The sequence below is a fragment of the Watersipora subatra genome, chromosome 11 (genome assembly GCF_963576615.1).
Source record: "Watersipora subatra chromosome 11, tzWatSuba1.1, whole genome shotgun sequence".
Classification (NCBI taxonomy): domain Eukaryota; kingdom Metazoa; phylum Bryozoa; class Gymnolaemata; order Cheilostomatida; family Watersiporidae; genus Watersipora; species Watersipora subatra.
The window spans coordinates 515,228-529,547 of NC_088718.1; the positions used below are offsets into that span (position 1 = coordinate 515,228).

General features: G+C 37.8%; 1 protein-coding gene and 2 long non-coding RNA genes across 3 annotated transcripts; all 3 read left to right on the forward strand.

Annotated features, from left to right (window-relative positions):
• The first annotated feature begins 442 nt into the window (after positions 1-442).
• On the forward strand, positions 443-1,576 carry LOC137408696 (uncharacterized). The gene is made up of 3 exons (XR_010980115.1): positions 443-714; positions 842-928; positions 1,083-1,576. It is a non-coding gene; the product is annotated as an uncharacterized lncRNA (long non-coding RNA).
• Positions 1,577-1,773: 197 nt separating this feature from the next.
• LOC137408663 (uncharacterized) lies at positions 1,774-7,479 on the forward strand. The gene has a single exon (XM_068095244.1). It carries the CDS (start codon positions 1,774-1,776, stop codon positions 7,477-7,479), a length of 5,706 nt encoding a protein of 1,901 aa, XP_067951345.1.
• Positions 7,480-7,714: 235 nt separating this feature from the next.
• On the forward strand, positions 7,715-8,494 carry LOC137408769 (uncharacterized). The gene is made up of 3 exons (XR_010980130.1): positions 7,715-8,025; positions 8,153-8,239; positions 8,394-8,494. It is a non-coding gene; the product is annotated as an uncharacterized lncRNA (long non-coding RNA).
• The last annotated feature ends 5,826 nt before the right edge of the window (positions 8,495-14,320 follow it).

Sequence of the window (14,320 nt, forward strand, 5' to 3'; positions counted from 1 at the left end):
AACTTTTAAGTCAGCATACGTATATAACTACAAGTATCTACATTTAATTCGTTATCTATGGAATATGAGACCGATACAAACGTTACAAAACGAAGGAAAATTGATTTCTATGTCAACAAAGTTGGATGTCGTAAATAAGAAGAAGGGACCCGTATTATCAACATTGTCAAGGAATATGATCGCAACCAATCAGCATTTGCAATTATTATTAAAATAGGAACTCCATTAAAGCAAGCACAAGAAAGAACTTCCGACTGAAGATTTGAATGAGCTAGGTCATGCACGCGATCAGCATACAAAAGGAGCAACCATTTAGTAAAGGCGAGGATGTAGAAGATACAGGAAACCCCGCATTCGCAGAAATGTTTTATGTGTTTAATTCACTGATGTGGACTGGTACATTAAAACAATGCATGTATAATTGTGTTGGGATAGTTTACAGCGCTTGTTGGTCAAACATTGAAATGAATCATGACATATGTTTTTGTCATTAGGTAGGAAGCATTTTTTACCACAAAACATTCTTGGCTGCCTTGCTCAGTTAAATTAGGTCACTGAGTCAGTGCTCAGTCAGACACCTTTGTGTAAGCATCCATAATTACTGCTTACACACTTTAAACTATTTTATCTATACATATTATTCATTTTAAAATGTAGCAATTGCTTACTACAGCAGTAGCCTATCATCTGGACTGATATTTCTATACAATTTATGTAAGTACATAAAATAATGCTTGTTTTATTCTTGTGTTTTAATTGTTTTGTGAAGAATGCATTTTATCATGCATGTAGTATTTTAAATTAGTATCTGTATTTTAAAGTTTGCTTTTGTTCTTTTTAGCTTCTGCTACAGAATCTATATTATATGTGTGCAATGTAGCACCTGTTTATCTAGGTGTTTCTTGGCTCTAAGGAAGCAAAATCTTGTGTGAGTTTGTAACAAGTATTACTGTCATATTACTATTTCTGCATTCTTTGTCAAATCATATTTGCATGGTAATTTTTAAACCACTATTATGCAATTATGTACTATTAGTCATGCAATATTGTATTATTCAATGTTTATTTCTTGTACTTTATAGTACGACTGCTTATGAGTAACAATACAGCAAAGCAAACTATGTATACTACTCATCAAGTGGTCCGTTAACAAGTGCTTTCCTGGGAGCGAATCCAGTACAGTAACAAGATTTTGAGACTGCAAGCCAAGCCATCATCATGGAAACAGAGCTCGTTCAACTGAGAGATCAGCGAAGCCGCTCTAAATCAAAGGTGACATCCATAAGTACTAAGATTTCTAATGCTATATCTCGCAAGAAGCCTATGCAAGATATAGACAGCCTGGTAGATCTCTTGGACGATGAACTTTCCAAGTTCACGAGTCTACATGAACTGTATTGTGACCTATTAACTAAAGATTTAGATAGCAGTTTTGTTTCATATAAAGTTGTTAATGAGCTTGACTTGCCGCAGTATTTTGAACACGTGCAAAAGCATTATGATGACACTATTAGTGCAGTTATACATTATGAGCGTGATATGAAGTGTTGTGAAGCTAATGTTTTACAGAAAGATATTGAGGTTTTGCTTGACCAAAAGGAGTTTTTGATGGAGCAACTTTGTAGTGGAAGCGATGTTGTTTTTAAGGAAGTTGAATCTATCATTCGTGATGTTAAATCTAAAGTGAATACTATGCTTAAACTAGATGTAAAAGACTATAGTAGTTTTTATGCTAGTGTAGATACATACATTACCTCTCTTCAGCATAAGGTTATGCTAGTCAAACAGGGGTCACATGTACCTAAGTTGCATCAGACAGTGTCTGCTGAGAGTATTCATGAAAATTCTAGCACCACAGAAAGTGATTCACTTGCCACTAATGACAATATCAGCACTCAATCCTCTATTATCGCTACTGGCTTAACTTCATTCACACCTGCTCTACCTCTTTCTGCTGCTAGCTCATCACTCACTTCTAGTCACCCAAACCTATCAGCCACAACCAGCTCTATGCCTAATAACTCGAGTAGTTCAAATCATGTCAATGTACAAGTAGCCTCAAGTGAGAGCTCTATGACACTAGGTGTAGACAGTGGTCCAGCACCACTGCAGACTATGAGGTCTGTAGGTAGGCAGATGGTAAGCACTCAGTTGCAAGTTATACCTGAAAGGTCATTAGGGTCCACAATGTCACAGCAGGTGACAACGCTGCCACAACAGATGAGTAATGCAGAGCTTAGTCAAGCATCAAATGATGTCAATAGGTCAATGAGTATCATGACTCCTAGCATTGTTAGACCACAGAGTTCATTTCTTAGCAGCACTCCACTAATAGGAACAGGTAACATTTCACCTAGTAGTACAGAGCGTACATTAAGCCTTAGTGTAACAGCTGCATATAATCAAGGCACCAGACTTCCTGGTCAATATATCAGCACATCTACCCTTCCTACGCATAGGGGCTATAGTAACAATAATGGAAATACACCTGTAGGTAGTAATAGAGACTCTAGATTCAAAAGGGCCGCCCTTCCTACATTCAATGGAGACCGGAGAACCTGGCCCGAATTCCGGGCTGTATGGCTCTCATATGCTCACTCAGAGTGTATATCTGAGGAAGAGCGGGCCTGGAACTTGAAGCAATGCCTGAAAGGCGAGGCTCTCACACACGTTAAGGCTATTTTAGCAAATCAGCCAATGGCGCATGAGCGCATGTGGAAAAGGTTGGAGGACCTGTATTCAGATGCAAGTGCAGCAGTTAAGTTCGCATTTGCTGATCTTGACAAACTAAAGCCTCTCTCTGATGGAGATACCAGAGGCTTAATTGAGTTTGTAAACACTGTGGAACTGTGCTATAGTCATTTGGGAGAGGTACAACAGCTGTCTGCTGTTACTGGAGCCCAAATTGACACACTTAAAGGGAAGCTGCCTTCAGTTATCAGGCGTGACTGGTTACGCATTTACCGGTCTATGACTGTGCAACAGAAAATCCACCCTTTCACTAGTTTTATGCAGTTCTTGGAGGAAGAAAGGGACATGTGCGTTAGAGAAGTCTCTGAACTAAACTCTAATCGACAATGGCAAGAGAAGACGGAACGAAGGGTTGCTACAAAGACTCATGCTGCTAGTGCAGAAAAGGCTCCTAATAGCAACTATTCTCCTTGTCTGATCCACACTCATGCACAAACAAAGCACACCACCATGGAGTGCAACAAGTTCAAGAAGATGTTGAGAAAAGATATGATAGCTTTGTTGTCTAAGCACAAATCATGCTTCAAGTGTGGGAAAGGCCATAGGCGTCAGGACTGTCCTGACCAGACTCCCTGTGACCGGTGTGGGAGAACTGACCACCACTCTCTATTATGTAGAGGAGCAGCACAAAACCCTAAACCTGAAGGAAAGTCTAGCAGTCAACCAGTTCAACCGCTTAAGGATGAAAGGTCGACAAGCCATGCTAGACAAGGCTCTTCATATTCTATATTTCCAATACAGGAAGTGCATGTTGCTGGATCGTCACAGCAAGCCATGATTTTCTTTGATGGCGGTTCAAACGCCACTTATGTTTCCAAAGATGCTGTCAAAAGGTTGAAAGGTAAAAAGGTGGGCACCACCCATTTAGAGATCACACGTGTAGGTAATGTTGTAACAGAACATCACACAAATTGCTACAGGCTCAACTTGCTAAACAGTAAAGGAGAAGCAGTTTCGATAGTTGCTTATTGCATGGATGAAATTACTAGCCCTGTCTCTAGCTTGAACTTTGAAACCCTCAAGTCCCTCTTTCCTCATCGGAAGGATCTGTCTGCTTTAGTTCGGGAGGGTGGTATTGTGGATATCCTGTTAGGGAACGACTACTTTGGTCACCATCCAAAAGTTGAAATAGACAAAGCAGGGTCACATCTGAGCCTTATGGAGGGCACTTTTGGAAACTGCCTCCAAGGATCACATCCACTGTTGCAACAGCTGCCAGTGGTTAGTAATCTTATTGGCTCTTCCTGTGTGGAAGGAGATTTGCCAATTCAGCAGTCAGCACAGACTTGTCTGACACGGGCAGAAATGAACACTGTAGAGAAGTTCATACACTGTGAGGAGATGGTAACTGAAATCCAACCTCGATGTGGTTCTTGCAAATGTGGGAAATGCCCAATAAGGGGGCACACCTACTCATTTAGAGAACAACAAGAGGTAGAAATAATTCGTAGTAATCTCAGCTATGACCCAAAGCTTGAAGCATGGGTAACTAAATACCCGTGGCTTATAGATCCAAAACTTCTGCCAGATAATTACAGTGCTGTATTTGCAACTCTCAGAAGTACAGAAAAATCCCTGCTCAAGCGGGGTGAGCAGTGGAAGCAGATCTACTGTGAACAGATACAGGACATGTTAGACAGATGTGTCGCCAGAAAGTTATCTGACAAAGAGCTCGAGGAGTGGAATGGACCAGTCTTTTACATCAGCCACTTGGCTGTAGAAAACCCTAAGTCCATGTCTACACCAGTCAGAATTGTCTTCAATTCTAGTCAGACTTTTGAAGGACAGTCACTCAATGAGGCCCTCGCAAAGGGCCCAGACAATTACATTTCTTCTCTTCTGGGCATATTGATAAGATGGCGTGAGGGCAAATCAGTCCTCATTGGTGACGTAAGGAAAATGTTCAACTCTATACACATTGGTATCACTGAACAACATTGCCATCGATTCTTGTGGCGCAATATGGATGCTACTAAAAAACCAGACACGTATGCAATAACGAGGGTCAACATGGGTGACCGCCCAGCACCAGCAATTAGTACTGAGGCAATCCTCAAGACTGCTGAAATGATGAAAGAGAAGTTTCCCAGGGTAGCTACTCTGCTCAATGAGTCCATGTATGTGGATGACATTGTTGAGTCAGTTAGTGATGACTCTGAGGCTCATCAGTTAGCTGATGATGCAACTACAGTGTTAAAAAAAGGAGGATTTCAGATTAAAGGCTGGACTTTCAATGGTAAAGGGGAGGACAAAAGCATGCAAGTATTAGGTGTGCTGTGGAATGGGTGCTCAGACACCATAAGTTTCAAGCCAAAATTAAACTTTTCAAAGAAGGTCAGAGGCCAGCACACAGCACCTGACTTGGATATAAATGAAGTCTCTCAGGCTATTCCTCATATCCTTACTAAGCGTCTTGTACTTGAACAGGTGATGCGGTTGTACGACCCACTAGGCATACTAAGTCCTTTCATAGTAACCGGCAAAATGTATCTTAGAGACACCTGGGACTTAGGCATAGGTTGGGATGAGCCCCTCCCTGATCAACTCAGGAGTAAATGGAGAGCATTCTTTACTCATATGTGCGAACTCAACACATTGGAGTATGGTCGTTGCCTCACCCCAGAGGGAGCTCAAGGTTCCCCAACACTTGTAATCTTTAGTGATGCAAGTGACAAAGCATATGGCTTTGTGGCATATATACGTTGGAGGCTGAGAGATGAGTCTTATTTTTGTCGATTTGTTCTTGCCAAATCTCGTATAGCACCCATCAGAAAACTGTCAACTCCCCAGTTGGAGCTCAATGGAGCAGTACTGGCAAAGAGAGGAAGAGAGATCATTGGGAAAGAAATGAGAATCAAGTTTGACAAAGTGGTGCATCTCACTGACTCGGAGACTGTTCTCTGTATGCTAAAAAAGAAATCTACTCGTTTCAAGCTTTACGAAGGTGTTCGAATTGGAGAGATCCAAGCAGCAAGTAAAGACATGAGTGAGTGGAGATGGATCAAAGGTGAAGACAACCCTGCAGACTGGGTAACTAGAGGTCGTCGACCTCAAGAGCTAGGGCCAGTTACTTCATGGTGGAGAGGCCCAGACTTTTTATACAAAGATGAAGTAGAATGGGGTACTAGGACAATTCATGAAGTTGGTCAACCACAGGAGCCACTACCTGGTGAAAAGAAGGTTGTTCACACCCACCAGACTAAAGCTACTCAGAACCATCAACTGAGTATAGATTACAGCAGGTGCAAGACCAACAAGAGACTTGTTTGGGTCTTCGCTCGACTCCTAGCTATCAAAGATGGCAGATCTTTCAAAGCTGGCAGAATCTGCAATATTACAGTCAAACACCTTGAAGAGAGCAAAAAACTCATTATCAAGGATGTACAAGCTACAATGAAGGCTGATCTTGAACAGGCTGTACGTGGTAGGTATGCAAGGTTGAAACCAGTTATAAATAAGGATGGAATCTGGGTGATAGGTGAGCGGATGGGAGATAACAACCCTCTGCAACAGGGCTCAGATGATCCACCTCTCAAGTTGCTACCAACCAACCACCCTTACACAAGACTGCTCATGGATGAAGCTCACACTGAAGGTGGTCATAGAGGACGTGATGCGACATTGGCACGCTTCCGTCATGCTTACTGGACCCCACAAGGCACAAAGTTAGCCAAGTCAGTAAAGACCAATTGTAGGCTATGCAAGATCCGAGACCCTCAATTATTAACCCAAGAAATGGGTAAGCTCCCCAAAGGAAGATTGACACCGGCACTACCGTTCAGCCAAATAGTCCTCGATTTGTTCGGCCCATTTCCTGTAAGGGGCGAAGTACAGAAACGTACCACCGGAAAGGCATGGGGTGTCATCTTTACTGATCTCGCTTCAAGAGCGGTGCACATAGAAGCTGTGTTCGGCTATAATACAAGTTCCTTTATTTTAGCATTGAGAAGGTTCACAAATATACGTGGGTGGCCATCGGTCATCTACTCCGATCCTGGATCACAACTTACACATGCTGAGAAAGAGCTCAGAATGCTATGGAACAGTTTGGATCAAAAAATGATCTACAAGGCAAGTGCTGACCATGGACTACAATGGGTGTTTGGTGCTGCTGGCAGTCCATGGTACCAAGGCGCAGCGGAAAGCTTAATCAGGTCAGCAAAGAGATGTTTTGCTTTCAGTACAGGTGGTCAAAGGTTGTCCCCTGCTGAATTTCTAACTCTTTGTACGGAAGCAGCTAATATCATGAATGAGAGACCACTTGGGAGGATTCCAAGTGAGGATTCCACAATCAACCTACTTACACCAAACTCCCTGCTATTAGGTAGAGCACACTCAAACAGTGTAGGTGATGCTGCCATGACGGTGGACTCTATCAAAACACGTGCAGAAATAGTAAACAGCACTTGCAATAAGTTTTGGAAGCGTTGGGTAGAGCTGTATGCTCCCACTATGGCTTATCAGTCTAAGTGGTATAAGAAAACCCGCAATCTCATGATAGGTGACATAGTGATGGTTAAGGACTCAAATGCGCTGCGTTCCCAATACCATCTTGCAGAAGTATGTCAAACACATCCAGACAGTAATGATACTGTAAGGCGTGTTTCAATACGTTACAAGAACTTTAGGTCAGGTAAAATGACTAAAACATATAGCGGTAGCCCTGACACAGTTATAACCCGTAGTGTGCATAAGTTAGCTATCATTATACCAGTAGAGGAAAAGTAGGTGGCATCTGAGATCATCTGCTCATCATATCTATCTGCATTATAGTCACATAAATTCTTGTAGTTTGTAGTTACTGTTAAAACTTGTTATAGGTGAACTGATTGACCTACTCTCAATCTTTACCGTGGTACATGTGACAATTGTTTGTAATATTACATTTAGCGGCTATTATGTATTATCAGTAGGCTAGTATTATCCATACTTTATATTGTTTTTTTTTCCTTTCCATGTTTGACCAACCCCTGTCTCCCCGGTGTGTTGGGATAGTTTACAGCGCTTGTTGGTCAAACATTGAAATGAATCATGACATATGTTTTTGTCATTAGGTAGGAAGCATTTTTTACCACAAAACATTCTTGGCTGCCTTGCTCAGTTAAATTAGGTCACTGAGTCAGTGCTCAGTCAGACACCTTTGTGTAAGCATCCATAATTACTGCTTACACACTTTAAACTATTTTATCTATACATATTATTCATTTTAAAATGTAGCAATTGCTTACTACAGCAGTAGCCTATCATCTGGACTGATATTTCTATACAATTTATGTAAGTACATAAAATAATGCTTGTTTTATTCTTGTGTTTTAATTGTTTTGTGAAGAATGCATTTTATCATGCATGTAGTATTTTAAATTAGTATCTGTATTTTAAAGTTTGCTTTTGTTCTTTTTAGCTTCTGCTACAGAATCTATATTATATGTGTGCAATGTAGCACCTGTTTATCTAGGTGTTTCTTGGCTCTAAGGAAGCAAAATCTTGTGTGAGTTTGTAACAAGTATTACTGTCATATTACTATTTCTGCATTCTTTGTCAAATCATATTTGCATGGTAATTTTTAAACCACTATTATGCAATTATGTACTATTAGTCATGCAATATTGTATTATTCAATGTTTATTTCTTGTACTTTATAGTACGACTGCTTATGAGTAACAATACAGCAAAGCAAACTATGTATACTACTCATCAAGTGGTCCGTTAACAAGTGCTTTCCTGGAAGCGAATCCAGTACAATAATATATATTATTTATCTCTTGTGTGGCATGTTTTTCATATTTTATTTGTTTCCTTTTGATTTTGTTTTATACTCTTGTTTAACCATGTCTCTGCATATGGGCTTGTTATCTTCTACGTGAATACAATTCATCGTATGTATGTAACGCATATAACTAGCTGCTCAGGATAGTTGACGCATCCACATTACTTTCTGAAACTTGCTAAAGCCCTGTCCCCCCATAGGGTATAAATACGTACAAACTTTGTATGTATGGTTACATTGATTCTTGTGCACATTTCATACAAGACAAACTACTGTACCACATTCTCTGGATCCTTTTACAAGCGCTAGCTAGCAATTTTCTCGTAGAAAAGGTAGAAGAATTGGACAGGAATAGACAACTTCTTTTAGCCTGCTAAAAAATTCCAATTCATTACGTTTTAAATTTATTTTCAAGTGTACAGCACCATAATTAGCATTGATACGCTTTTGCCTCATCTCTGCTTTACTCGCTACATGTACCAGCTAAAGCCACATTACTCCAAAGGTATGTACGTCGTGTGTAGAAAATGAAATTTTATTTTTCTTTTCGGTAACCATTAAATGGTCAAGTGTGCGAGGTGCCGCTTTCTATAACTGCATCGCTCGGTCTTATTGATTTAGGTTGAAAAAGCTTTCAAACAGATAGGCTAAAGTTTATAGCGAAAGTGAAGATAAGAACTGCTGAAGGATAAAATTTCGTGATAAAAAGTTGATACATACTAAAACTTAGTTTTAAGTGTAGGTTTAGCAAGCTAAACTTACTTGAAGTGAATTCAAAGTTTATGTTATGCGTACCTTTTGAAGGCAAGAACTTCTTACCGTACGTACTGCATTTGGTACACACATTATAATTTTGCGTTTTATTGCAGATCATAACCATTAAAATACACTAAATACAATACAGTTGCTGTAGGTAACTATAATTACTAAAGTTAACATACTATTTTGTTGCTAATTGTCAATATGTACACATTTTTGTAAAAAAAAATTGACGACTTTTACCAGGGGGTGTTTGCATTGTTTAATTACAATGGTCTCTATACCCCGATATACGAATTTTTCACCATACGATGCCAACCCTGGAACGAATTAACATCGTATCTCGAGGGTGCACTGTATTTCAATACCGGTCTAGCATTCTTAACCCAAGTTCCTGTAACGCAAACAAGCACGCAACAGAACGGTTTATGGTGATTTCGCCGAAATTCTATTAGTCGAAATTCGTATTTGCCGATAGGCCATTTGTCGAAATTGAAGCCTTTCGTCGAAAAGTGTAGTTTTGGTCGAAAACTTAGGCTATTGGTCGAAAACTCAGGTGGTTTAGTCGAAAATAATACTATTGGACAAAAACAATAATAATTCTAATATTATTAGTAAGTTTTCACCTGTTAGTTAAGTTTATCTTCAACTTAGTGTTAGTTTTAAGATTTGTGTACTAGTTCCATCAGCTAAACATATGCTATGCTATAACTGCTGTATCAGAAAATACTTCGCATACACACTTGTGATATACATTCAACTGATTTTTTATGGAGTTCTGGACATTTGGGTGTAATAATTTATACATGTACAACGTATTGCATGCTTCTTTACTACATGATAAAATTTGTGAGAGCTTGTTAAAAGCTATCACTACTTTATCGACACGGAAGTTCATTTGTTTCACAGCCTACAGTGAAGTAGGCTGTGAAACAGCCTACTTCACTGTAGGCTGTTTCAACAGCCTAGTTCATTTGTTTCACAGTGAAGTATTTCGAAAGTGTATCCTAATTTTAGAGTAATGGCTATACATTTTTGTTCAGAATTATAGCACAATGGTAGTGGTATAATACAAGTTTTTTATGTGCAACTGTGTTATAATCCTGTATACTTTCTAAGCTTGTGGATTTATTCATCAGTATAGCTGTGCAACCACCCTAATCAATTGCATACATGCATGTGTATAAGATATGCCTATATGCATATTGTACAAGTATGCTTGTAACTGCATAATTAATATGCATGGAAGCGCATTGATTCATTGTAGCTATGTTTCCAAAAAGTTAATGTTGCAATTTTACAGAGTAGTGCTTTGGGATCTTTCGTAAGAGCTATTTGGAATATTTGTTCATATAATTATTAAGATTCAACTCTCAAAGTTTTAGATTAAAATTGTAGTAGCAGCATTCAAAAATAAATATAAATCAATAAAATTGATTTATTAAACAGTTTATTCAGTAGTGAATGACCTGTTAAAATTAATATATGGCATAATTCATAATATTATTAAGAACAGCAATGACAAATAGCTAAAAATAACAATTATTGATATAATGCCATAATACAGCATCAAATTCTATGTTGGAAAATAAAAGAAAATATAGGTAGTAAAAGTAGCGCAATCAAAATCCATCAAATGTTGGTGTGAGATTTTTGGCTGCTTTGATAAACTTTGAAAGTGAAATTGCTTTGTTTTTCAATCTGTTCCATAAATTTTATAATTCTTTATTTCTATATTTTGTGCTTTGTGTCTGTTTTCTTAGTTGCTGCTCATTTTCTAACATTTGCATGACATAGTTTATATTTTCTGCCTCACTATATAGGATGGACAAAAGTAAATACATATTAGGGTGTGAATGCGGTAGCAGCCCATTTAGTTTTCTGTGCCATCCTTCTAAGTCGTTGTTGGTTCTAATTTTTAAACCAAAAACACACTAGTCTTTTGGGCTCCACCCTTGATTATTGGCACTTAACCAAAATCTTTCAAAGTAGTCCAGTAAGCTAAACATTCTATAGTCCTGTTCCTCTATGTCTCTTTCTGCTCTAATACATATATAATTAAACACCTCTTTTACAATGTTGGCTGGTGCCAGCGCTAAGGCATACAACATAGTGACCAGTTCTCTCACTTTACCATTCTTATTACGATAGCCCTTTGATAGTCCATAGTTTTTCATATTCCGGTAGATCGATTGGCAAAAGTGAAAATGACAACCTCTCATCTCTAGTTCTTTCCCAAACACTTCATGGACTGCTTTCCACAGTGCTAAAATGGAGAAAAATATTCTATTTATATTCATTGGCATTGTATTGAGAATCACCATTGTTATCATTGACTAAACCCAAATCGTTGTACTAATCACAGATGCGTCCTGTTATACAACATGGTGATACTGAGATAGCTTAATGTTTTACAAAATTAAAAATTTTCTTTAATGTTTGAAAATGTGTCCATAATATTTTGAAGTGGGACGTATAACCGCTTAATTTTTGTGACAAGTTTAATTTGGAATGGACATAGCAAACCTATTTTACATCATGAAACATTTCAATGTGAACGCCCGTGTAATTAAATGTTCATTCCAGATATCAGTGTTAACAAATACTTACTTATCCAATTCATAGTTAGCCATTGCATATTTTGCATTCAAACCAGGTGCTAGCCGTTATTTAATGTCTTTCAATACCTGAAAAGAAATGATGGCGCTGATAACACAATGAGATAGCATTTAAAGAGGAAGTGTTGGGTGAAAATCGACTCTTGTAATACAAATATTCTATAAAGATTTGCACCTGAACATAATTCAATTTTCTTCTTTTTGACATTAATACGTATAAAAGTGGCACTTGTTTGCTGAAGCATCCCTGTCTTATGAAGGCGTATATCATTAGCAACTGCTCAAAAGGCCTTTTCACGCACTTGAAGGTTCCATCCAAATACAGAGTTCTAGATTTCTTTAGTTGATCTAGCTGAGTGTCAGTGGAAAATATTAAGTGCCTTTCGCCATCAATTTAAATGTCCACCCGCAAGAAGTTTTTTAGTATGGTATCAAGTATAAGCTAAAAATATTTTAGATACTGTTTTGATATTTGTGTCACAGTTGGATTACCATATAAAATGTTTAGATTACCAACCACTATTGCAAAGTTAAAGCACAAGTGAAGTTAGGTTTTCCAAGCAGCAGTACACTCAATAAGATTATAATCAATTTTTTTTAATTAAGGCCGGTTATCTTAATTCAATATTTAAATTATGTATGATAAACTTCTAGGTTGACTCACCTCGAAATCTTTTGACTTCGGATGTTTTGGTCTGTTTTTCTCTCTTATTTTATTGGCCATCCTAATTAAATTTTGTCTTGAAAGACTGCTGCTGGTTGCACATTTTGTCATAAATTCTTTCAAGTTGTTGTCTACTATCGAGGTAGCACTTGAGAAAGGTTTCAGTTTTGTTTCATCTTTAATCTATAATATCAGTCAGAGTCACGGACAGCTTTTTTATAGGCTAATATTTAGTATGAAAAGCTTCAGCCAAACATTACATTAAATAAGTTTTAAGGATTATTAATGAGATTGAGTGCTTCTAACATTACTTCTCTTACCTGAGTTATTAAAGTGGTTCGCTCTTGTAGGTATTCTTGTGATAGACACTTGTGTAAGCCAGATGCATTGTATGCAGATTCAAAACTGTCACTCTGGGTAACTTTGGCTCTGCATTCTTTTAGTTTGCTACAAATCCAATAGACTGTCTTTCTACCATCCATTTTTTGTAAATTTTATTGACGACGTAGCTGTACCCATTTAATGACACAATCTCCTTGCTGCTTTCTCCCAGCTGGATAAATCTCATAGTTCACCACACTAGAAAAGTAAATGTTAGTTATGGTTATCTTTCTATAAACCAACACCAGAATCGCAAACATGTGAGGCGAAATAACTGCATTGCATTACCGCCATGAACATATAACACATGGGAATGATACATGGTGTTTTTATTTCTGTTTCAGTTCTGCTCTTCATTGATTTCTCGGATGTTTTTGGTACCACCTGATAGCATGACTACGTAGATGTTCATCTCAATCGATGCTGGACAATAATTCCATAGTTTGAATCGATATAGAAATTTTGTGCCTTAAGACATTTTTCTTTTATATATAATTGATAAGTTAATCCCACATATATTATTGTGTAGTTAGTATATGAGAACCACTCATTGTCGTATTGATGATTTATTAAAGAAGTGATAGATTTTTCTGTCATATTTATTGTATGGTTTGTGCTAATAATAATTATATTTATATTGACTTACGTATCATCAATGTCACTGTTGTTAAAGTCATTAGGTCCTGGATCAAGATGTATAATTGATGATGAGGAATTTGACCCGCTATAAACAAATAATATTATTATATTGTATGATGCGCTATGAAAACATATTAATAATTATGAAAGAGGTACGCTTAATAATTTTATTAATAAACTTTATCTTTAACACAAAGAAAAGAGCCAGCCTATTAATAGATTTTGGCTCAAACCTCTGGAAAGTCATTCCAGGGTTTACACTTTCCCCTTGTTTGAGTTTGTTGAGCATTTGAAACCAATGCTCAACAACTCTTAACACTTTTTCTATATTTATCTTTTGCACGAACTATAAACACGTGTCAGGTGTTTGTTAAATGAAAGCAATAGAGTTGATATATACAAAGTTTTAATTGCATATTTAATCTGCTTGCAAATTCTGAATAAAAATGATACACACTATTGAGTTACTCAGTTTTAGTGATTTTCAGTACGGCAGTCTTAAATGAAACAACATTCTATTGTTTGGCTGTAACTTTAACTGAATTTATCTCAAATTTTGTGAGCTACCATTAGAATACATTATTTTTACAGTGTTTATGTTCATGGTAAATCAGCATATTACGTCTCGAAGATTTTCTGCTCAAGGCTACAGTCATGACTACCTTACAGCCTCGATGCCGCACCCACATGACATGTGGGTGCGGCACGACATAGCAGGCGACATGACATAACATCCCATAC

Coding starts and splice junctions, on each gene's coding strand:
- LOC137408663 (XM_068095244.1), top strand. CDS start 1,774: ATGCTAGTCAAACAGGGGTCACATGTACCTAAGTTGCATCAGACAGTG.